The sequence below is a fragment of the Protopterus annectens genome, chromosome 9.part0, assembly GCF_019279795.1.
Source record: "Protopterus annectens isolate FY-2018-M chromosome 9.part0, PAN1.0, whole genome shotgun sequence".
Taxonomy (NCBI): domain Eukaryota; kingdom Metazoa; phylum Chordata; order Ceratodontiformes; family Protopteridae; genus Protopterus; species Protopterus annectens.
In genome coordinates this window covers 70,626,171-70,652,539 of record NC_056743.1, presented here as the reverse complement: position 1 = coordinate 70,652,539, position 26,369 = coordinate 70,626,171, and the positions used below count along the sequence as shown (strand labels likewise).

The 26,369-nt window shown below is 39.0% G+C and overlaps 1 protein-coding gene across 1 annotated transcript in view; it reads left to right on the top strand.

The window, feature by feature from the left end:
• SYT13 (synaptotagmin 13) overlaps positions 1-26,369 on the top strand; it is a 729,137-nt gene that overhangs the window by 337,554 nt on the left and 365,214 nt on the right. The window contains exon 2 of the mRNA XM_044082567.1: positions 14,386-14,611. Within this exon, the coding sequence (XP_043938502.1) occupies positions 14,386-14,611 (226 nt within the window). The remainder of the gene's footprint in view (positions 1-14,385; positions 14,612-26,369) is intronic.

Sequence of the window (26,369 nt, the reverse complement as noted above, 5' to 3'; positions counted from 1 at the left end):
CTCAGGTAATTGGACCACAATTATCAATATGACTCATAGTCCATGTGGGAGTAAATGATATGAGACGTACCTACCTAGACTATGTGAAGAGAGACATCCTAGAGCTCTTGGAATATGTGTCTCAGGCTGGTATGAGCCTAGCATTGAGGAGCATTTTACCTTCTCCAAGGATAATGCCACAATACAAACAAAAGATGATTGACTATAATAATTGGCTTAATTTCTGGTGCCATTCTAAGGGGTGCAATATTTAAGGAGATGGTCAACAGACCATGCTGCTTTGCTAGAGATGGTCTGCACCTCTCCCCTCTAGGCTTTTGAATATTAGCTAAAACATTGTCTTCCCCCATAGTGACTTTTTTAGGCAATCCCAAACTGAAAGTACTTCTAACATAGCAAATCAAAACCAAGAAAATCTAAAGGTATTACTGCTCAATGCTAGGAGCCTAAATAAAAAACTTCACTCCCTGAAAGCTCTCTTTACTCTGGAGAATACTGATGTCTGTGCAATCACTGAGACATGGTTTAAAGCCACTGAGAGCACACCAACAGTGCAAGGTTATAAGGCCTTCCACACATTTAGACCAGCTACTTCACAGGCAGGGACTAAAGGCAGGTGGAGATGTCTCTATTTACATCAAAAATAAATATACTTCAAGGCTGGTCAAACAGGACAATGCACTTGAGCTGCTCAATGTTCAAATCACCAAAGGTAAAATCCAGTATCACTTCCTTGCAAGCTATAGATCGTCCTCTATGACCCAGAAAACCCATACCATGTATTTAAACTTATTAGAAACACTAACCATCCAACCCAATACCATATTCATGGGTGACTTTATTTATCCCACTATTAACTGGGAATCCTATGCAACATCAAACGTACATGCACAGCGATTCCTGGATTTTGTAAACACAAACTCCCTGGACTAGATAGTCAATACACCAATCAGGGGTGCAAACATACTGGATCTGGTCCTCACTAATATGGGAGAGTGCTGCACACCCCCTACTGTAATGCCTTCCCCTGGTAAGGTCAGACCACAAAATGGTCTCCTTTGAAGTAAAAATAAAACTTGGACCCCAGCTAAACCAGGAATATTCAGGAACTATTCTAAGGCTAACCTCCTGCTATTAAGTGAGAACCTGGCAAAATTTCAAGCCCCTATAAACCCTGAGAACACTTCTGCCTATGCAGAACTGTTCACAGAAGCCCTGTACAAGCATGTTAACAGCTGCATAGAGGCAGCTGTGCCCACCAGGAAGTAGTACAGAAATAACTCAAAAAACAAGATACCCTGGTGGAATCACAAAATCAATCAGATGTATAACAAGAGGAAGAAAATCATGGCAAAAATGAGGAGGTGCAGCACCCAGCAGGATAAAAGCCCTCTCATCAAACTAAACAAACACCTCAGAGGACAAATAAAGTCTAACAAAGCCAAATCGGAGGTAAGCTTGGCCTCCCAGGCCAAGAACAACCACAAAGCATTATTTAGCCATGTCTGCAGCATCAAAGGCAATACACAATTATGTGCAGAGCTCATTGTAAATGGAGCCACATATACTGAGCCAGAAGGTATAGCAAACCTCCTGGCTGATAAATTCAGCTTCAACTTTACTCATCTCTCCCCCACAACCTTCCCTCAGGAAATATCATCAAACGTAACTCCCCCTACTATCACTAGCGAACATGTCTTTTATGTTCTCTCTAAGACCAAGAACACTGCATCAATGGGCCCAGACAATATCCCAGGATGCCTTCTAAATAGCATGAAACATGATATATCAGGGCCTCTGGAATTACTATTTAACTGTAGTGTCCAAACCGGATTCATGCCTCATGAATGGAGAAAGGCAACAGTCATTCCCCTGCACAAATGTGGGCCATCTACTTTCCCTGGAAACTACAGACCCATAAACCTCACTAGTCTTATATGCAAAGCCATGGAAAGAATTATCATGGAGCTGATCAACAGAGATATAGTAAACCTCCAGATACTGGGCCCAACACAGTCTGGTTTTGTAAAGGGCAGATCATGCCTACTCAACCTGGTGGACTTCTTTGAGAAGATCACCAAAGCAATGGATAAGGGCAAGATCTTTCACACTGCCTACCTTAACCTGGTCAAGGCATTTGACACAATACCCCATTCGGGCATTGTTGACAAACTCAGGAGGTTAGGTACAAACCTGTATGTCACCCAGTGGATAGCCAACTTTCTCACAAACAGGATCCAGGAAGTTAGAATTGGGGAGTCCACCTCTACAAAGTGGCCAGTCACAAGTGGAGTGCCTCAGGGATCAGTCCTTGGACTGCTCCTTTTTGGCATTTACTTCTCAGGCCAATGTCACTAGTCTCTGGCTGACTAAATTTGCAGATGATTGCAAATTAGGAGCTGTCATTGAATCTCACACTGACACAAATGTTCTCCAGGAGGGGCTGACACAGACAAACAACTGATGTCAGAGCCATGGACTGAAACCAAATGCCAAGAAATGCATAATAGTATCCTTTGGGAAGTCATCCATCCCTGGTAACTATCATATTGACAACAAACCCCTTAGATTTGACCCAGTAGTCAGGGATTTAGAGACACACATAGATAATAATACAACCTTTGATCATAATGTGTCTGCGGTGGTGAGGAAATCATTCTATATTACGCAACTTATAAACAAAGGTATGGCATTTAAGTCCAAGGAAGTCATTGTTCCACTGTATTTGGCATTCATTAAACCTATCAATGAGTACATTGCCCCCTTTGGTATGTACCTAACCAGGCATATCCAACAATTGGAACAATCCACAGAGGTTCCTCACTAAAAGAATACAAGGTATAAATAATATGTTTTATGCAGACTGTCTCAAGGCTTATCCCTGTATTCTGTCTCCTACAGGCTTTTAAAGGGAGATCTATCCTTGGCATACAGGGCAGTGTCAGACCCCACTCTGATGGACCTCCTGCATATCCACAAAACAAACAGTAGCAGAATTACCCATTCTAAAGACCTAACCTGTGATTATAAATAGCACCTGCTGGAGAGATAGGTATGTGTCCCAGAGACTATCCCGTCTATGGAACAGGCTCCCCATCCATGTGAAGCAGAGTTCCTCCCTAACCCAATTCAAGTGGAACTTGGACAATTTGATGGGAACCTGGAAATACATCCTTGGTTTGGCACCTAGGTTTCTAATGCAAACAGGTAACCTGTAAAGGGTTCCTATCACATAGTTGAACTTGTACAAGTTCAAACCTTATATGGTCAAGACCATAATTTCAAACTTGTGCAAATTCGAGCGTTTCAATGGAAATCTCCATAAGGGGAAGTTTCCGTTCTGTTGAATGAGGTGCAGTCTTGGAGTTGGTATATTTAACTAGCGGGGGGGTGGGGGTGCAGGAAGGCTTGCCCCCCTGCTTACAACAGTTTATTTTGCTTTTCCTTTTTATTTTATTCACAGTCGAAGTTTTGTTAACTTCAAATGGAATGGTTCGCACATTTCGTGTTCGAAGTTATAAAACTTGGACTATGTGATATAGACCTCCTGTAAATGGTTCATCTCCCACACCCATGCTTACACTTATCAAGAGTATGAGAACTTGTCAGAGATTTGGGATGCATGGCTAGGCTTAAAAAGGCCCTTGTGGTCATTAGCCTAGTAAACAAATATGAACCTAAAAGGAAGAGCTTTTTAAACATGACCAATATACTGTAAACAAAGGTTGGACAGAAGTGAAGTCAGGAAGTATTCATTGTTAGATAGAAGACAAGTTCATTAGCCCAGTGATTTATTGCTGCTTGGAGGGTTGTTAACATGGACAAAGGGCAGATTTTCCTCATGAGAGTAACTGGCTTTCTTGTTTAAATTCCCAGATGGGATATGTTCGGTGCTGAGTCTACATGTCTTCTTTGTCTCTCTCTCTCTCTGGGTATTTGCTAGATTCTGTGGCATTGGCCCACATTGCAATGTTTGGTTTGTGTGTGTGTGCGTGTGTGTGTGCGTGTGTGCGTGTGTGTGTGTGTGTGTGTGTGTGTGTGTGTGTGTGTGTGTGTGTGTGTGTGTGTGTGTGTGTGTGTGTGTGTGTGAATGAATAAATGAATGGTTGAACAGTTTAAGCTACAGCCAAACATAAGCACTTAGACTTGAAGCACCAAAAGAAATTGATAAAAAAATAGAAAGGGTCCAGATTTCCAGAAGGAGTGCAGAAGTAAGACCTCATTGGGAAAAAAAAAGAAATAAACTGACACAAGATGGTAAAGAAGGTGGATCAACAGAAAACGATTGTCGGCACATTGAAAAAAGGAATTAACAGAATCTAGCCAGCTGCAGATTAGAAGACAGAAGGCAGTGGACAGACAGGAGTTAAAGCAACAGCAACCCTGAATGAGTAGCTTGTCAGGATGGTCAAGAAAAGAGACGACTATGAGTGACAAGTGAAATAATCAACAGGGAGCAGAGGACAGGAGCTAGTGACCATGGCAGACAACAGCAGGAAGGCTGAAATCAAAGTGAACACAAGGGAAAGAAGTGGTCCTACAGGAAAACAGACTACAGATAATCAATAAAATGCTCTTACAAAACATTGCTGTCCAGGAAGTGGTGAGACAAAATAATTACTGCTGACGTCTGTCTTAGTTTCTTATTCTTGACCTGAAAAAAAAAATCTCTGAAGGTATACTCTACAATTGCAAACAGAGAAAGAGTTCCATACTTATCAAGTAGTATTGGTATAACGGCAGTCGCTCATTTATTTTATTTAACATCTGTTAACTGGGAAAGTCCGACTTGGAACAAAGCCAACTTTCAGCAGAGGCCCGGGGAGAAAGGCTCCAGATGCATGTCTTTGTAATGTGGGAGGAAACCCACACGAACACAGGGAGGACATGCAACTCTGCACAGAAGGCACCCCAGCCGAGAATCAAACCGGAGAACCTCTTGCTGTGAGGTGACAACTCTAACGCTGCACCACTGCGCTGCCCTGTGCTCATGATCAGACAGTGCAGGGGAAAATACTTCTGAAAAGGTTAAGGTATTTCAGTGTGCCCTTTGGGTTAAGAAGGGAGATCTTGTTTTATAATTAACTAACTGTTTAACTGTCATGTACTAACTCATGCTCCTCATATCTTCTTGTTAAAACACTCCAGATATTCTGTATGTGATATGTGTGAAAAACAATAATTACTGAAACACATCAAAAGGCGGTATAAGACTTGAATCAATACCAATGCAGACCTTAAAATTATATTAAGGATGCAGGTTGAAGCTTATGACGACAGAAAGCAGCAACTAAACTGGACAATCGCTATGAGTGTGTCTACTGGTGTCACAAAAGATAAAGCAAAGTCATAAGAACACGGGAAAGAGGAAAGAGTGAAGGAGGGGAACTATCAATTGTAAAATCTGGACTGCGGTAGTAGGAAAGGAGACTTCTAAAACAATTAGCCTTTTATTATACTTTTTTTCTGAAACTTTACATTACATTTGCATGATAGCAGAAGGATAAAACAAGCCTATCTATTATGTGATTTAAATTTATTAAATATGCCTCTATCCTAATATTGCCCCCTTATCTTTTCTTTCCTTGTCTCATGCAATCTTGAATGTGACTTTGATTAAAGCCGCAACTATAAAAAATACCAAACTGCAAACAAGTAAATAAATAGAAGAAAAATCACACAATATCAGGGGAGGATCAACGGATTTGAAGCTTGAAGAGAAAGAACTTATTTGGCAGTGAAAATTGAATGCTCTAGTCCCCCCAGGTTTGAACAACTTAGTTTCCATAAAAAGCATTTTGAAATTAAAAGCTTTGGCTAGATAGAATACATAATATATATTTATATGTACATGTTTTTTATTGGGTTATTTATATGTGATTTAAACATTGGCATTTATACCGATTTATTTTGATAGTTTTATTTTTCAATTTATTTTAATAGGTGCCTTTTAAGTGGGAAGGTGATCTGCCACTTTAAAATGAGGCTTGGCTTATTTTTAAGGAAATTATGTCATAATATGGAAATTTATATGTGTACTTGTCTTTTTCAAATTGTCTGAAGAAGTTTGCTGATTCGAGTAAATGAAAGCGCTAACCGTTATTTGAGTATCTGGTGTGACTTTTCTTCTATTTATTTACTTCTTTACAGCCTCAACTATCCATACTGGTAGTTCATTCCATTGCTCTCATCTATCCATACTGGTAGTATATTCCATTGCTGTCATCTATCCATACTGGTAGTCCATTCCATTGCTCTCATCTATCCATACTGGTAGTCAATTCCTTTGCTGTCATCTATCCATACTGGTAGTCCATTCCATTGCTCTCAACTATCCATACTGGTTGTCCATTCCATTGCTCTCATCTATCCATACTGGTAGTCCATACCATTGCTGTCATCTATCCATACTGGTAGTCCATTCCATTGCTCTCATCTATCCATACTGGTAGTCCATACCATTGCTGTCATCTATCCATACTGGTAGCCCATTCCATTGCTCTCAACTATCCATACTGGTAGTCCATTCCATTGCTCTCATCTATGAATACTGGCAGCTCATTCTATTGCTTCCTTTCTGAATAAGTATCTTGAAAAATCCAGGAAGATATATTATTCCCTACAATTTGATGTGTGTTCCCTCTCCAAATCCCTCATTACTTTCTGTTAACGATGAATGCTGTATATTGCACTTCTGTTGTCTTATAGGTAGGTATTGCTTAGCTCCTGCAATATTTGGTTATAGCCCATCTCTTCCATCACACAAATCTTTCAGAGCAGTCTGAAGTCGCTTTCCTTGTATGGTCACCAGAGCTACAATAGTACTCAAGGTGTGGTTTGTACAAAGCTGTGTACCATAGAAGCAGTGGAAAACATTTGGACGAAGCCCACCTTGTTCTTGTGCTTTTTCCTAAGGGCAGCCAGTCCCCTCTTTAAATGCCCCCCAACAATTGTGATCTTCTCCCACCCCAGGTAGGCACCCTCCCATCACTTTACTTTGTGAAGACTGAAGCAAGGTCTTCACTCAGCATGTCTGTTGCTTCCAGTCTTGTGGGAGCACCATTCAATCTCAGACTGATCAGTTCTGAAAGACACATCTAGGGTGAAATGGGCAGCAACCTCTGATGCAAACTGTTAGCCGTTGGCTCGCACACTTTGTCTTCAGTGCATTATTAGTATTTGGAATACTGCTATTTGCATTTGGCAGAAATGAAGATCTTAATGCTAAGTGTGTGACATAAACTGTTGCAGTTGCTTGCTACTTTTTCTTACACCTCAATTTAAAATTGGGGAAGGGTGCTGGGGGGGAGAAGGCAGTGGGCACCAAAATAGCTGGCTACAATTCTGCCACTTCTGCTCCTAAGTCCTTTCTCATCTGCAATCTTACAAAAAAGAGACTTGTTTCTCCTTTTGATCCATTCTGCTAACTCCCTTAGAGCTTTTTGTCCTTGCCTCCTTTGTTGCCTTTTTCTTGTCCTCATGGTATTATGCACCATACATCTCCTTCCTCCCTACATTCCACCTTTTGTACACTCTGTATTTGCTAACTTCACATTTCTGTGTAGCAACATTTGTCCTCCACTTCTTGCTTCTCTGTCTTTTCATATGCTTTATCACAGCTGTGAACTCTTCTTCTCTTAAGTTCTCAATTTATCCTGTCCTACTGGACATCCTTGACATTGTTCACCAACAAAGCATTACAACACTTTCCTAAATATTCATACAATCATTTTGCCTTTTTATTCTTACTTTTACAAAACTCTGAGCAGGACACTTACATGATTAACCTGGAAACAGAAAATATCCTCAACACTCGTTAGGCCCACATCCAGAATTCTATCTTTCTGCAGTACCCTACCAGACGACTGAACTCCCCATGGTCCAAGAACTCAATCTAATCCAGTTTCCTCTCTACCTTAAAGCTTAGAATCTTCTAGTCTGTTCTTGGCAAATCCAGATCCCCCACAAGTACTACCCTCTTCTTTTTAGCTCATTCCTCTTTCTCTCCTTCTTTGAAATGTCTGGGGTATGACACCATGTATCAAACTACCACCTCTTCCACTGTCTTGTACTGCACTCCCAGGGCATTAAACTTGTGTTATGACCCTGGCCATTCCTTTCCTCCATTATTGATCCAGTATTCTTCATTTCTGACCTCACATGTGATGCACTTATTTATGTATATTGCTACTCCACTGCCATTGCTCCAGTCTTTATTGCTAAAAACTTACCACACAAAAACCTTCATGTCCCACCATCCACTACCAACTCCAGTCACTAACCTATGTTTCTGTGATACCAGCAGTTGTCTATCCTCATCTCCTGCATCACTGTTTGCAAGTCTACTATTCATGCTTAAACTCCTCACACTGAAAAATAATATCGCCCTGCTGTGGTCCAAGTCACCCTTGTTTCTTCCACTGATATGCTGCTCTTCTCTTTTCTTCTATGGTTTTGCTGTGTAAACATATCCTTCCCTCTTCTGCTTTTGTAACTCCCTTCCATCTTTTATATGGATGCAATAAAATGCAATGTATTGGCTCTAAAGGCTGCAATGGCATAATGCATTACTGCACATAAAGGTGGAGTTTGTCAGCAATTATGGAAGCATGACACAGCATATAAATCCAGGTCGCTGTAGCAGAATAGGACTGAAACACACGGGAAGACATGAAAAGAAAGCACATTGAATTTCATTATGACAGTACACCCCTTTGTACAGTCCAAACTGGAAAAGTCCATTTTTGGTAGAGGGCTACTTAAAAACTAAGAATGCCCATGTAAAAGAACTGCCTTTAAGGACAAAGTGATCACATTGTAAGCAGGACAAGGACAGGAACTCAAAAGATGTTTGAACACCATAATTCACCAAGTCACAAGGGCACTGAAGTGGCAACATTCACTTCCCACATCAGTCAAGAGACCACTGTAAGTGAAGACAAGCCTCTGCCCTTATTGTGTTGCTAGCATCATTATGCAGGTACTGCAACACGTTCCACAAAAGGAACATCTGTAAAAGGTAATCAAATTGAAGACGTGGAGGTGAGAAATTACTTTAATGGCCATGACAAGCACTGCAGCCATCATAGAGCAGAACAAAACCTTTAAGGGCAGCAGAGTTATACCGAAATAGCTGATCCTTAATGATGGAAAAGCTAGGCTGAGTCTGAGCAGTACTAAGGTATATATCTGGGACCTGATAACTACCACCTGCTGACAGATGAATGGGACATTTCTCATCTGAATCACCATGTGTTAGCATGTACACAGCATCCATGCTTAGTTACACCACAAATCACAGGAGTGCACTTCCTGGATAGATGCTGATGGCTGTCAAATAACACATAACATGCAGCAATCTGTTGATGGAGCTGCTTCTTCTCTTTGAAAGCATCAGAGCGACCCTGCAGCAGACCTACATTGTGACAAAGTTTGAAAATGTGACAAACAATGTCTGTTGGGAACATTTCCTCAAAAGTTGGTTGTAATGCTGCCATATTCACCTCCCATAAAGTCACTGGTATCAGATTCTTAAGTACAGGCTATGACCAAAATATATGTGTAGCCCAAAATTCCATTTAAAGGATGGACAGATCCTAGTTAGATGTGGTTGAAATAGGGCAAAGTAAAAGGCAGGGATATGCCATCTTTCCCTTTTTTCTTAGTTATGGAAGAGTTTATGACACAAGTTAGGAATTTGTTGTGGACTTTTGAACAGCTGAAAGGTATTGAGAATGACTTTTATAATTTTACAGATGATTCTCTGTTAGTGAGCCATAGCATAGAAGAGGTATCCCCAGGGGTTTGGAGGTATTTCAGAAATTTAAAGAAGCGTCAGGGCTAGGATGTAATAAAGATAAGTCAGTTTTGGCATATATATGCAAAAAAACATGTGGTAACTCTTCCAGGATATTGGAAAATGATCACCCAAAGTATTTAGGTTTGGTGTTGGGCTCAGACTGGAAGATATCAGCATAAAACCTTGCAAAATTTATTGGGGAAATTGGAGAAGGATTTAATACCATAAATGGGAGAAATAATGTGTACAAAGTAATGATTTTGCCACAGTTTTTATTTCTTTTTCTTCTGAATTTACCTTGTATCACCAGTTCCATCCTACATTGCAAAACCTTCGGGGTGAATTGAATGATTATGTCCTTGAGAGAAAAGGGTGGAAAATTGCAGCAGTACAGGTGCAACTGTTGAGCATATTGTGGAGTTTGAAGCCTACTGAATACATCTAGGTATGCATTAGTGATACAGTTGCCTTGGTTAATAAAAATGTAGGGTAAAATGTGTCAATATTCCAAGAAACATATCACAGTTTCATTACAGGGTGGGAAAAATGACTGTTGGTGTTAGGAGATTTTTGTTGCGAGGACGTGATCCAAATTAGGAGATATAACATTACCAGAGATTTTAAAAACTGTGCCAAGGACAGAGCACAACAGATGAAGGCAGGAAGGGATTCCAGAATAGAATCATATAAAGATTGGATATGTGTCGGGTATAGACAGGTATATGTAATTTCATGAAATGGAGAAAAAGATGCAAGTGCCTTGCGCCCCTGCTTATGCCAACATGGTGCTGCTGGATCAATATAACATTCGAAAAGCTAATGAAAACAGTGCTCTGTATAAACACTCAATACTTTGTGCACATTTTAAGAGATTTACTTTTGGAATATTAGAAAAGGTAGAGGTAAATCCTGGGGTGGGGGTGATTCAAAGGCAATTTTGGAAGCTAAGGAGGTGAGATGGCAGATTAAGTTGAATGCCACCCAATATCCTGGTATTAACGAAGCGGTCGCACTGAGTCCTTTATTAATCATGAAGGCCAAGAACCATTATTGATAATTAATGATTTGTAATTGGGACCTGATAGTTGTTATATTTGTTATATTTCACCAACCTTGGTGAACAAACATTTTTGGTTGCAAATATTTGATGGTGTGGGTGCTTAAGGTAAGGGTTTACAAGAGACCAACTATAAGGATTTACTGAGAACTAGCTAGTGAAAGGATACTGAGGATGTCTAAACATTTTATTTTATATGTTTTATTTCATAAAAGTATATTTTTATGTAAACTTACTTATTATTGATCATAATGTCTGCTGAACTGGATATTTCTGCATTTAACTTGCTGAATGATAAAACGAAATTGAGTTGTTATCGTATGTCCCTATGTTAAGTTCACCCATGCAAGGGTTAACCACACCCACTTATTTTTATGCCGTTTAGTTGAGTTAATGAGTGAGTTAAATGATATAAAAGGGTGGAAAAGAGTCAATTTAAATGATTCTGAAGAAGTCCAACGTAATGGATGAAAGTGCTTAATTGAAAACACTTTTTAACGGTTTTAGCTACATTTTAGAATCTTGAGCATGTAAACGGAAATCTCTGTAAGGGAAGATTTCCATTTACTGCAATGTAGTGCAGTCTTGGATTTGGTATATTTAAGTAGCGGGGGGGTGGGGGGTGGGGGGTGGAGGGGTGCTTGCCCCCCTGCTTAAACCTGTTAGGGTTCATTTTCTTTTTTTTTTTGTCTTTTTATAAGGTCGATGTTTGAAGACATCGACCATATGGTGTTGACCATATGTTGTTCGATGTTTTCAAATGTCGATCTTATAATATAGACCCTATATATATATATATATATATATATATATATATATATATATATATATATATACATATGTGTGTGTGTGTGTGTGTGCGTTTCAGGTCTGAAATGAAGAGCACTAGATCAATAATGGAAGAAACAGAGGTTAAATGCTCTGGTAGTTACAGTAGAGAAAAATGGCAGAGCTGGTAGTTTGATGCAGAGTGTCATACTCAGGCACTTCAGAACATAATGATGACAACCAGGAGGAGAGAATAAAGGAGTGAGATAAGAAGAGGGGGTAACAATTATGGGGGAGGGTGGTCTGAATTTGCCAAGAGCAAATTATGGGATTCTGAACTCTAAGACTGGGAGGGAGTTGGAGCTTAATCAGTTATTGGACCATGATGGGCTTTGTCAACTGGTGGTGGTGGACCAGTGTTGAAAACATCATCAATATCCAGGACAATGTCCTATTAATTGATAATCATCACGAAAGTCTTCAGTTCAGAATCCTGTAACACATCTGTGTATGCTTTTGTGTGTCTGTGTGCTTAAGTATGTGTGCGTGTGTGTGTCTGTGTGTGTGTGTGTGTGTGTGTGTGTGTGTGTGTGTGTGTGTGTGCGTGTGTGTGTGTGTGTGTGTGTGTGTGTGTGTGTGTGTGTGTGTGTGTGTGTGTGTGTGTGTGTGTGTGTGTGTGTGTGTGTGCATGTGTGTGTGCATGTGTATGTGTGTGTGTGTGTGTGTGTGTGTGTGTGTGTGTGTGTGTGTGTGTGTGTGTGTGTGTGTGCATGTGTGTGTGTGTGCATGTGTATGTGTGTGTGTGTGTGTGTGCGTGTGTGCGTGTGTGCGTGTGTGCGTGTGCATATAGTAGCATAAAGGATTTGTACAATGCACGGTTCCTGTGCCCTGCGATGCTATGAGTTGAATGCTAAGGTAAAGCATGCAGTTCAGAAACAAAGGCACCATGACAAGTGCTATATTTTCCTGCATACTGTTATACTGGACTATCTCATTATACTTCATTACTCAGTGACTGACATCTCTGCCTGGTTGTATTATACATCCCTTTTGGGTTTGAATGAATAATGATGAGACATAGTAGGCTGATGGAGAAACAGCACAAACCCTACGCATTGCCAGCAATTGAATTGACTAAAATGTTTCCTTGAATTGTTGGACTGAAGTTTGCACGTTCTTATTTATGCATAGGTGTTCATATTTATATCTCTCTGACTTTTTTTTTTTTTTTTTTTTTGCAAGCATGTGATACATTACTTTGGCAGGCTATGTCCTGGATGGTCTTGTATGGTGACTGCATTTAGCTATCAATACAATTTTGTAGCACAGGTGCCTATGTAGTGTTGCTACATGAGTACATCAAGGCTGTCTAAATGATTAACCCTCTACACCTGTGTTGTACCGCTCTCAGTGTTGAAGATAGCTTCCATTATGTTATTCTCTTATTTATGATCCTGTTGTTACTAGTATTGTAGTGCATGGAGTGTGGTGATTACTCTCAGATATAACAAGACAAATCAGTTAAGTGCTAGAGTGCATGAGACCCGACCTTAACAAATGTTAAGCACCCCATGCTTAAGTTGTTAAAGTCGGGTCTCAGGCTTGGCAGTAAAACCTGCCAGTACTACTGGCCAGAGAAGACAGAAGCAGGTTAGAAGATTTGTTTCTGCCTGCTGTCTGTTGGTAATGTGTCCAGACTTACTGTTATACTAGAATAACTTGATTGTGTTCACCTGCATTTTCTGAAAGATATTAAGTCTGAAACATTATTTAGTGTCTTCAATCCTCAGTAAGCTGACCAAAAACCATAGACTTTATGAGGAACAGACCAAATATATGAGGCAAAATTCTGGACATTCTGTGAAAATCTGGACAGTTGGGAGGCGTGGAAGGTGATTGTAAATGTTAAGGACTGAGTTACATTGCCTTTCTGACAGTGCTGTCTGAGCACTTTACAGTTTCAAAAGCTAGTAAAACACTTAACGTTTTTTTTATTTTTTGTTTTGTTTTTAACTGTAAATAGTAGATCAGGGAACAGATAAAGCTCTATGCACTGAAAGAATTATGATTGCATCTCCAATCATAACCCTAAATTGTGTGTCATCCATGTCTCAAACTCAAAATAGATGGGTTATGATCAGCGAAGCATTCATAACTCTGTATGTGCTGCTCACTTGCATATGCTGTGTGTACTCGCCGTATTAGTAGTGTGCATTAACATGTTAAACGCAGTGTCTTTACCTTACTCAGACTCACCATCAGCCATTTATTTTCATCAATTTACCTGGAAATAATGAAAAGGGGTAGTTAATTGAGCTACAACATTTTAGTGTATAAAGTCTTTTCTGCAGTCATACAGCATGTTGATCTAAGAAATGAGCATCTTTTTCATGGTCCCATAGTTATTTAAAGCAATTACAGATCTTTGTTCTGAACTTTGAGCCCTAACAGCTGTTGTAAACCATGATGTGGGTGAAGTGGAAAAAGCATTAGTCATAAATACAGCCACATACTTCTGTCAGCTTATGTATTTCCTCTCTTTTGGTCACTTGAAATCATTGAATGTTACGCTGCATTGCAATTCAAATGTTATTTCACATCTATGGTTAATGTCCATTTTGTATAGGTGACAAAATGTTATCAAGGAGTTAACAACTTTGCCCCACTCAAATACGACATGTTCTAATAAGCTATTAAATTACATTTATAGGTCAGAACAGCAACAAAACTTCTAATGCGTTTTATTCATGTCTTTTTCCAGTTCAGTGTAAAGAAGTCTGCAGAACCTATACAACCGAGGGCATTGTTCTCTTTTCCAAAAATCTATGGCCCAAAGCCTGCTGTTACATCCCCAGAGATAATTAACTATGCTGATTATGCATTAGGGACAACAGACAAAATGGCGGCCAACACCAGCTCTTCCATTATGAATAACAGCACCACACAAAAGGCTGAGTCAGAGGAGATCTTCATCATTTCCAAACAAGGTATTATTCTTTTTTTATATGTTGTCAATGTAAACAGGTTTGAATGAATCACATTTTATATGGGTCTCTGTATATTCTTCCAGAAAGTGAAAACAGAGACATAAAACATGTTCAGTGATAAAGACTCAAACCTTGTGATATAGCTAAGCAAATGAAATCCTCTCTCTTCTGTCTTGTCCCCAGTTTTATGAAGTCAGCATATCTTTTGCAAGATATTTTAAATACAAAGTGAGGTTACCCTTTGTGCTGAAACAGTATTGCAGTCACATTGATCTCCGCATGGCGATTATTACATTTATTCAGATTTTGAACAATATATATATATATATATATATATATATATATATATATATATATATATAGGTGGTTATTTCATTTCATTAAGCACCCATGATTTCAACACTTTGAACTCAGTTTTTAAGCATTCAGTTTTTGAAGACTTACTTCATGAACTATGACCCTGTAGCAGCTCATTTCTGTCCAAAAGCAGCTTGATGCAAGCATTACATGAAATTATGCATTGACCAATGGTTGGATGTTTTCAAAAGTGCCAAACTGGGTTACAGTTTTAAATTCATAGACTCGTGTGCATGAGTCCTGGAAAAAGAGTGAATGCTCACAAATTGAGAGTTACTTATTGTAAGTCTGAGATTGTTACGTCTCAGAATGTTCCATTTTCCCCAAGGTGTGGCAGTCTCAGATTTAGTATATATAATTAGGGACGGCTATGAGTGCAGTCTCCACATTTGGAGAACAGGGGGATTGCCACCTACAAAAATAACTTTAAAGGATTCACTGTTCTCCTTTAGTTGCACTCTTTTGGTTTTGTAATTTTTGGAATTCGATTTGCAATAGGGAGCCTCTCAATTCAGATGAAAGCCATTCAAAATGACAATTATTTAAAATTTTAGTGCAGAAAATTTTAAAAGTTGCAAGCAATTTGGAATGTATCAGCATGACAAACATATGCTTGTAAATTCCGTTTCATATAAATCTAACTACATAGACTTTTCCCTTGAATAATTTTATCAGTGCAGTATCTATTGTGAGTGTACACAGCCACTGTGGAGAAGTGCAGCCCCCGAGGCTGCATAGTAGCAAAGCCAACTCAGTATTGCCCAAATAATGTCCTAACCAATTTAAACATGCTCTGGTTCATATGAATGAATGGAATGGCAGAAAATGAATGAAAGTCACATGACAAATCACTCCGTTTCAAATACATAAAATTTAAACATAACATACGACAACAATTCTCAACAAAAGAAACAGCTAGGGTTCTAATAATGGAAACTGAGTAAACAAGTGAGGCTACTGGTAACTTTGCCACATATTTTTATTTAATGCAACAGCAAACAAACAAAAATGAACTGTAAAAACTTTGTAACTCTGTGGGACAGCATCTCATCTCACTACACTATCCTAAATATGCATACTAATAACCCATAATGCGGTAAACTGTAACAGTTCTGCAAAGTCTATAACAAACGGTGGGAGGTTGAGTGGGGCCAGTAGAGAGCTAATTATAGTAAGGATAATAGTAAGTAATGTCTTTCGGCTTTTAACGGTTAGGGGTCGCAACAGCGGAACTCTGGTCTGCTAATTATTGTCAGTGGATTTTTATGGTGCCGAGTTGCCAGCCCGATGCCCAGCCTTCAAAGAAGGCACACCCATTCACGCACGCACCTACCTGCATGTTCTTAATGTAACTCGACATGCAGACTCCACACAGCAGGCACTCCAGCCGAGAATCGAATGGGAGAACCTCGATAATGAATAATGATATTAACTATGGGGAACAGCAGCACACCCCCTCCCCCCGACAGACATACACACACATGCATATATCAGTTCAACTTCAAATAACATAATAGTAAAAAGAAGAAGAATGTATATATGTGTGAGTTTCAAACTGGTGAGGGTTTACATACACATACGTACATATTTCTCAATTATTTCTGACTTTGCAGTAAGCCCCTGATTCTGCCTTATATTTTTCTCCAGTCCTTCATAAATGTTTGATTTTCTGGCATAAATTACTTAGGATTAAATTCGGTAATGATAGTCATTAAAACCTCATGTTGATACAGACGTGTTATTATACTGATTACATTTGGCTTTATCCAGAATTCTTGAACAGAGAAGTTGATAAATATATGCATACAATTTACCTTCAGTTGGTTGGCTAACACAAATGTTGAAATTCCTGAAGGTAAACCACTCTATGTCGAAAACAGAAATGTTGACTTCCTAGTATGCATACATATTGTTTCTTGACTCATGCAAATATTACTTCAAAAAAAAAAAAAAAAAAGCATGAGCAACATCCCCCACACCCCCTTCAAATTACATAAACTAAATACAAGATTGCACAGTCCCCGTAGAAGCAGCCCTGTCGACAATCTGTATAGTTGACCAAATGCAGTAAATTAAAAAGATGTCAACCAATCTCCCTGTTGTCCATACCAAAGGAACCCGTACATACATATAGCACAGTTCCAATAACGAATATATCATATATAGATGTACTTAAAATGACATAAACATCATAAGACTGACAGTCAAAAGACTGAGAGAACAAGATATTAAAAATGAAATAGACGGAAACACAAAATAGTGACAAAATTTAAGTTATAGTAGGGAGGGATTTATGCCATTTCTCCACTGCTGTGTAACCTCAGAGTTGGAAAATCTAATAAGCAAGGGTGTGGGGGGTGCAGTGGGGCTTGTCCCCCTGCAAAAACATTGAAAAATGTGATAAAATCAAACTTCATTTTTCAGTGTTTTTGCAGGCAAGCCCCCTGCATCCCCGACACCTCTGCTTATTATACATACCAATTCTGAGTTCACACAGCATTCATGAAAGGGCATAACCCCCTCCCTAGTGCAACTTAAATTTTGACAGTAATTTGTGTTTCTGTCTTTTTAAGTGTAGGTTTTATTACAGTTCGGTCTTTTGACTGTCTCTGTTATAATGTTTAGATTATTTTAAGTACACCATTTTATATCTATCTATATCTATATTATACAAAGTTTATTGCTTTTCATACCAATTCTGTGCTTAACAGGCAATATTACCACATTATGTGTGCCATAAATCAGCAGATACTGACAGAGCATGTCATTGTTGCTATCAGTCAAAGATGATGGCATGTCAATCATCTACTCTTCACCCAAACCCTTACAAGAAAACAATAGGAATGTCTCTTCTCCACTACAGCCATTTTAGCACCAGTAAAGAAACCATTTTAATTTAATATATTATAAAAGCAATGCTTTGTTATGCCTTATGTTAAAAATGTTATCACCTATTATATTTTTTAAATTCTATAAATGAAGTATGGCATTCAGATGTGTGTTTTGTGGAGGCTGAAATGGCGCAAATTGGCCAAAGGCATGTCTTTACCAAGGATGTAACCTGTAAAACAACCCAGGCTACAGTTATAAGTCTTCTTCTTTTTCTTTCAGCTGCTGCTCTTAGGTGTTGCCACAGTGGATCATATCTTCCTGTCCTCTGCATCTTGGTCTGTCACACCAGCCACCTGCATGTCTTGTCTTACCAAATCCATACATCTTATCTTAGGCCTTCCTCTTTTCCTCTTACATGGCAGCTCCATCCTTAGCATCCTTCTCCAAATATACCCAGCACCCCTCCTCAGTACATGTCCAAACCAACGCAATCTCACCTCTCTGTTTGTCTCCAAACTGTCCAACCTGAGCTGACCCTCTAATATACTAATTTCTAATCCTGTCCATCCTCATCACACCCAATTCAAATCTTATCTTTTTTAACTCTGCCACCTCCAGCTCTGACTCCTGTCATCAGTGCCATAGTCTCCAACCTGTATAATATAGCTGGTCTCACTACTATCTTGCAGAACTTCCCATTTAGTCTTGCTGGTGTCCATCTCTCACAAATCACTCCTGTCACTCTTCTCCACCCACTCAACCCTGCCTGCACTCTCTTCATCACCTCTCTTTCACACTCACCATAACTCTGAACTGTTGACCCCAAGTATTTAAACTCATCCACCTTCGCCACCTCTACTCCCTGCATCCTCACCATTCCTCTATTCTCCCTCTCATTCACACACATATATTCTGTCTTAGTCCTGCTGACCTGCATTCCTCTTCTCTCTAGAGCATATCTCCAACTCTCCAGAGTCTCCTCTACCTGTTCCCTACTCTCACTACAAATCACAATATCATCCTCAAACATCTTAGTCCACAGGGACTCCTGTCTGATCTCATCGGTCAACCTGTTCATCACCAATGCAAATAAGAAAGGGCTCAGAGCTGATCCTTGATGTAATCGCACCTCCACCTTTAACGTATCCGTCACTCCTACCGCAGACCTCACCTTGTACATATCCTGTACCTCACTTACATATTTCTCTGCATTCCTGACTTCCTCATACAATACCACAACTCCTTTCTAGGCATTCTATAACATGCTTTTTCTAAGTCCCCAAAGTCACAATGCAACTCCTTCTGACCTTATCTGTACCTCTCCATCAACACTCTCAGAGCAAACATCGCATCTGTAGTGCTCTTTCCTGGCATGAAACCATACTACTGCTCACTAATCATCACCTCCCTTCTTAACCTAGCTTCCACTACTTTTTCCCATAACTTCATGTTGTGGCTGATCAATTTTATACACGTCTCCACTCCTCAGGCATCCTCTCATGTTCCAAGATTCCGTTAAACAATCTGATTAAAAAAAACACTTCCATCTCTTCTAAACACCTCCATGCTTCCACAGGTATGTCATCTGGACCAAAAGCCTTTCCAGTCTGCATCCTCTTTATAGCTGTGCTTACTTCCTCCTTTCTAATCTGTTATACTTCCTGATTCACTATTCCCACATCATCCAACCTTCTCTCATCAATCATCAACCCCTAAAGTACTCTTTCCATCTGCTCAACACACTCTCCTTTCTTGTGAGTATGTTTCCCTCATTATACTTTATCACACTAACCTGCTGCACATCTTTCCCAGCTTGGTCCCTCTGTCTAGTCAGTTGGCACAGGTCCTTTTCTCCCTCCTTAGTGTCCGGCCTTTCATACAACTCTCCATACGCCTTATCATTAGCCTTCGCCACCTCTCTCTTCACCATACACCTCATCTCCTTGTACTCCTGTCTACTTTCTTCACCTCTCTAACTATCCCATTTCTTCTTCACCAACATCTTCCTCTGTATAGTCTCCTGTACTTCCTCATTCCACCACCAGGTTGCCTTGTCTTCCTTCCTCTGTCCAGATGTCACACCAAATACCTTTCTAGCTGTCTCCCTTACCATCACTGCTGTGGCTGCCCAGTTTTCTGGTAGCTGATCACTGCAACCCAGTGCCTGTCTTACCTCTTCCAGTAATTTCACCTTACAGTTATCCTTTTTCAGCTTCCACCATTTGATACTTGGCACTCCCCTCACTCTTCTTCTTCTTCTTGATCACCAATGTCATCCTACAGACCACCATCCTATTCTGCCTAACTACGTTTTCCCCTGTCACCACTTTGTAGTCTCCAATCTCCTTCAGACTGTCCCTCCTGTATAGGATATAATCCACCTGTGTGCATCTTCCTCCACTCTTGTATGTCACCCTGTGATCCTCCCTCTTCTTAAAATATGTATTCACCACAGCTATATCCATCCTTTTCGCAAAATCCACTACCATCTGACCTTCTGCATTCTTCTCCTTAACACCATATCTATCCATCACCTCCTCATCCCCTCTGTTCCCTTCACCAACAGGCCCACTGAAATATTCTTCAATCACCACTCTCTCACCCTTGGGTACACTGTCCACCACTTCATCTAACTCGCTCCAAAATTTTTCTTTCTCATCCATCGCACACCCAACTTGCGGAGCGTATGCACTAAGAACATTCATCATCATACCATCAATTTCCAGCTTCATAAACTACACTCTATCTGACACTCTTTTCACCTACAAAACACTCATATCATACTTTTCCTTCAGGATAACCCCTACCCCTTTTCTCCTCTCATCCAAACCATGGTAGAACAATTTGAACCTGCCTCTGATACACCTGGCCTTACTCCCCTTCAATCTGGTCTCTTATATGCACAATATATCAACCTTCCTTGTCTCCATCATATGAGCTAGCTCTGTCCCTTTACCAGTCATGCTGCCAACATTCAAGGTTCCTACCCTCACTTCCACACTCCTAACTTTCCTCCTCTCCCCCTGCCTCCAGGCATACAGTACCTTCCCCCCTCTTCTTCTCCTCCTTCTCCTTCGGCCAACAGTAGCCCAATTTCAACCAGCTTCCTGTTGGCCAACAGTACTGGAGGCGGTTGTTGTTAACCTGGGCCCCAACCGATCCAGTATGGAAATCTGTATTGTTGTCTGCATATTTGCTCTGGCAAATATTTTTCACTGGATGGGCTTCCTAATGTAACCCTCCCCATTTATTCAGGCTTGGGACTGGCATAAAGAAATACACTGGCTTGTGCATCCCCCAATGGCTGGGTGAGTCATTCATTAATTAATTTGCTGATACCCCAGGATTGCAATGAGCCAGAACATCTTCTTGCTCTCAGTGTTCAAAATAAATATTCCTAAATGAGGCATTACTAACCCAGTATAACCACTGTTTTAGTGAAGAAATTTTAAATTTTCTTTCCTGATGTTATTTACATATACTTCTAAATGAAAATTACAAGATCTAAGGAAGCATATCGTGGTAAAAAGTTTGATCTCATTGCTCCACACAGATATGCGTCATACATATTTTTAAATAAGAAACAAATGTTACCTCGGAGTTAATGTTTTAGAAAGAGTCCATTTGAATGTTACATATTCCATTATTATATGTGTCATCTTATATTTCATATGCCTCAAGTATGAACTATTTAGGCTGAATCTTGATAACACAGACTGAGTGTAAAAGGAAATGGGGCATGGTAAACAGCATTGAGTAGGGTTCTGAATGGCAGTTCTATAGTGTTTCAGTTCATACTCACAAACTTCTTATATATCTGATTTTGTATGTGATGGTACTTTCTTCCAGTGTACACTAGTTTCCTATTTTCTTATTTATATGGGACTTTGGAGGCTAAGATGTGATGTCGCCGCCACATGATTAATGACACTGTTTGCTATTATACCAAGCACACCTAAATTAAAGGCCTTACATTTGCAGTAATTTCTAAACTATTACATTCAGTCTGTTCAACTAAATCAATTAAGTCTTATTCACTTTTAGTCACTGGGCCATTTATCTTATTAATAACTTACAATAGAGTAATTGACACAGTTGAGTCTCCAGATTTCACAGATGACTTGATAAAGTAGTTGCTAATCACAGGTACTTGTTTTTAAAAATTGTGCTTAATTATCCCCATTTATCCATTAAGCTATACGATGTTTAATTAATCATATACCAAAAAGTTTAAAGAGATCATAATAAATCATTGACAACTGTACAGATATTTAACAAATGCTTTCTGAAAAATCTAAAATTATATATCAAATAAAAGCACTTCATCAAGCATGTAATTGAATTAAATGTTACTGCAGTACTCTGCACAAAGATACGTATTTACAATTCAACAATTCACAGCATGCAGTTTTAAAATGATTTTGCACTGAGCACTGTTAAACATCTTAAATGTTTTGTAACTAGTCAAAAAGGAATATACCCATTATATATTTACTGCCATACAATATTTATTTAGCAATTCAGAACTTTGTAAGTGTAGCATAGTAAAAATAAATAGCGAGTTTGCTTCTTACTTTATTTCTTAATTTCTTCGCTCCTTTTTCATTTTTAACTTTTTGGATGTAAGAGCATCATTTAGTCATTCAGAAACACATTCACACTGGTTACCTTGGCCTCTGTGCCAGATCAGGACAGTAATCATATTATCCCACCTTCTGAAAATCAGACAGATTTGATTCATAGCCTAGCACAAGAACTGTGTCATCAAAGCATTATTGTTCTGCATCAAATGTCTTAAAATATTTGTAGGCCTGAGGAAGTGTGCGGTCTATATAGCAATTGTTTTCAAATGAGAGTTATTATAATAATAAACCTCATTAAAATAATAAGCAGATACACAAAATCAAGATCTATTTCCTATGAAAGCATTTTATTCCAGCCTGTACTGGTATGTTTTACAGTCTGATCGATCACTCAGAATCTCATCTCCAGGTTTCTGCCTATATTCATTTTTGAAGGTCATAAGGTGGTGATACAGAAATTAGATGTATGTACATAACAATAAACTATTTTCTAAGTTTATTTATTTATTTATTTTACATGTAGCCAATGCAAAATGTCTGGTGATCAATAGTAGATTTTATAGGGGAGACTCCAGTGGCTGCCGGGGGGGGGGGGGGGCATGATTTCAGAGGACCCCACTACAGCAATAAAACAAAGCCTCTTGTTGTTTAAAATAATATTATGTTAAGTACACAAGCTAACTCAGTTTACTTTGCTTATTTGCGGAATATAACAGTCCTGCTTTCTTTTTTTTAATGAAGTGTCTACAAGTGACTGTCTTACTTATTTATACTCAAGTGGCTGAATCTGTTTGGACAAGTGCAGTGTATGCCCACTACCCTGTGATAAGGAGACTCCTGAAAACTCTGGAAGCAGGTAGAAGAGTGATGACTGGTAGGAGGTTTGAGCATTGCAGGAGAGAAGTTGGAAACATTAGGAGATATTAGTCAGATTGCAGCCTGCAAGTAAATAATTACCTCTCAGCTTTACATTGAGTAATAGATATATTCATGGAGTGGAGAGCAAATGGAAATGAAATGCTTCCAAACATATGTTATGTTCTTAAAAAAAAAAAAAAAAAAAAATGAATAAAAAAAGTGAGTGCTTTTATCAGATATACATTCACAGTCTTTGCTAATGTTGAGCAACCTCTTTCTTGATTAAAGATTTTTTTATTCCAAAAAGTAAAGTGTTTAGATTTAATTTTTTTTATTATTCAGCCTTGTTCCTTCTTATATTTAATTTGCAACTGTCCCTGATTTCGCAGAATGTCCCTGCTTCTGCCTTATATTTTTAGTTTGCTTCTCCTAGAAACAAATGGATTAGAGTCACTAAATAATGAAAGGCATTTGTGTTTCAGATGTTATATCCTCCAGAAAATGATTTTAATGCTAAACATGTTATTCCATCAAATTTTTAAGTACATGGGAGTAATATTTAAAATATTTCCCTATTTTTGGGCCTTTGCCACAAACATTATTTAATTTATTTCTGGCTTTATCCATGATTCTTGTTCTAAGAAGTTGGGAGGAGGGTTTGGTCTGTTTGTAGAAGAAAGTAACTTATTCTCTTGTTGTTTCCACAGGTAACCATCTCACTATGCAGGACTACTGTGCATTTGTGTGTAGTCAGTCATAACAGATGCCTCTACTGCTTGTGAAACAGAGCCTTTAACTCTCAACTAACCCTGATGTTGCAGAATGCTCCTGATTTTGCTTTGTATCTTGGGCTGTTCTTCATAAAATTGTGGTTTTCTGGCAAAGAACTGAGGGTTGCAATCACTACATAGCAGACATTTGAGTTTCAGAATTTGTAACTTTCAGAACAAGCATGCTAATGCAAAACTGCTATTCTTACAACTGTCTAAGTATACAAAAGCAGTATTTAAACTCTGTCCCTGATTTTGAGCTTTTGTCCCTCATCAATACGTTGGTGCAGTGGTTAACATTGTCACCTCACAGCAAGAGATCCTCCAGTTCAATTTTTGGCTGTGGTGCCTTCTGTGTGGAGTCTGCATGTCCTCTCTGCGTTCACGTAGGTTTCCTTCAGGTACTCTGGTTTCCTCCCACAAGCCAGAGACATGTGTCTGGAGCATTTCTTCCCAGGCCTCTGTTGAAAATAGGCTCTGTCCTAATTAGACTTTCCCAGTTAACAAATGTTAAATAAATAAAAATAAAATTATTGTTTTGGCTTTTTCCATGAGTCTTGTACTAAGAGGTTGAGAAGGATTATTTTTTTTCACAATCAGATGAAGTGTATCCAGGCAAAGTGGCTATAACTATGGGACAGGGGTGGGATATCTGTGGATGAAAGTAAATTACTCTCTTGTAATTTGCTCATTTTAAATAGTTTTGTCTTGCAAGGGTAGTCTGCTTATAGAATATCTGGATTACTGTGTGTGTTTATGTGAAATAAAGGTGAGATACATTATTGTGTCTGCAATTATTTATTTATTTTTAACACAATAGGACATTCAAGGTGCATAACGTAAACAATGTGGCTATAATTGCTAGGAGGATGAGTTTTCTATGAATGAGAATGGCTGATCCTGCTTCATTATCAAGTTAATAGTCAAAATTCTGGCTTTGTAGAACTAGTGTGCATTTGTGCAAAGCAAGCTGGAATAGTTGACTGAGGCCATATTCTATTGGAGTCAGTCAAATGAGGTATATACAATCAAATTGCAAGAACTGATGTAGACACTGATGGAGTATAATGATAGAAGTTCAAATCGTCTTTTATGGTTTAAAACAATCAAGAATATTCATCCAAAAGAGCATGTGCATTTATGCTCGGTCCAAAAACAAAAAAAATACATGTTGTGGATGGCGGGGGGGGGGGGTGCTCATGATTTGAAAACTGCCCAGGGCTCAAGATACACTTACTATATCACTACTGGTGATCATGTATTGCAAGTACAAACTGAGTTCTAAGAGTCAAGCAAGAAATATGGCCCTCAATTCATAATTTGCAAAGCTTGTGCATCACTTAAGGGTGGCATTCTTGATTAAGCTTTGTGCCCAAAAGAACTCACCTCCAAAAGGTGCATTAATATTTATTTATTGAATTAATTTATATTTGTTTACTGGGAAAGTCTGACTGAGCCAAAAAGACCCATTTTCAGTGGAGGCCCAGGGAGAAAAGCTCCGTTAGCACAGTAATTATAACAAAAGTATTACATTATACGTACATGCAAGCATAGGTGAAATACATTATGCAGTACATATTATAGACATGACTGGACCAGATATAACATAAATAGCATTAAATGGCATACATTTTACAAACAGTAAAAAGATATGCATTCACGTATAATAGCGGAGGAATTATCCTGAAGACACAAACTTGAAACTGATTACATACTGCTGTACAATCTAGAGATAAACTGGATAAGAACATTTAGGTTGGGTACTGGAAAAGAAAAGAAAAGGTAAAAAAAAAGGGGACTTAATATGAGAGAGAGGAATAGTGTGTGAGGGTGAAAGGTAGAAATGGGATGGATCATCCAGGCTTAGTCCAAGAGCAGAGCAAGTTTTTGGTGAGGTGTTCCTTAACTTGTAGTTTAAAGTTGGAAGTGTTGGTGGTGGTGATAATTGTTTTGGGTATGGAATTTAGATATTTTGTCTGACATCAGGGAGTCCCTGTAGCTATTGCTGGATTTAGTTACTTCGAGTAGGATTTTGTTAGTAGATCTAAGGGATCGACTGCTGCAGTAGGGGTGAACTAGGTCCTTGAGAGCAGGTCAGTTGTCGGGACGATAACAGACATTGTGAGTGAAAGTTAATTGATTGTAGATTAGAAGATTAGGTAGTTCAAGCCATTTTAGTTGTTGAAGTGAAGTGAAGTGCAGTGATGTGAACTATAAGGGAGGTGTCTTGCAAATTTTGCTGTTTTGTTGTAACAGGATTCAGGTTTATTTAAATCTGTTTTTCTGAAGTTGGTGAAGACTGGCAAGGCATATAGAAGGGTGAAAAGTAGATGAGTCTTGGCTATGGTATTTCTGGTG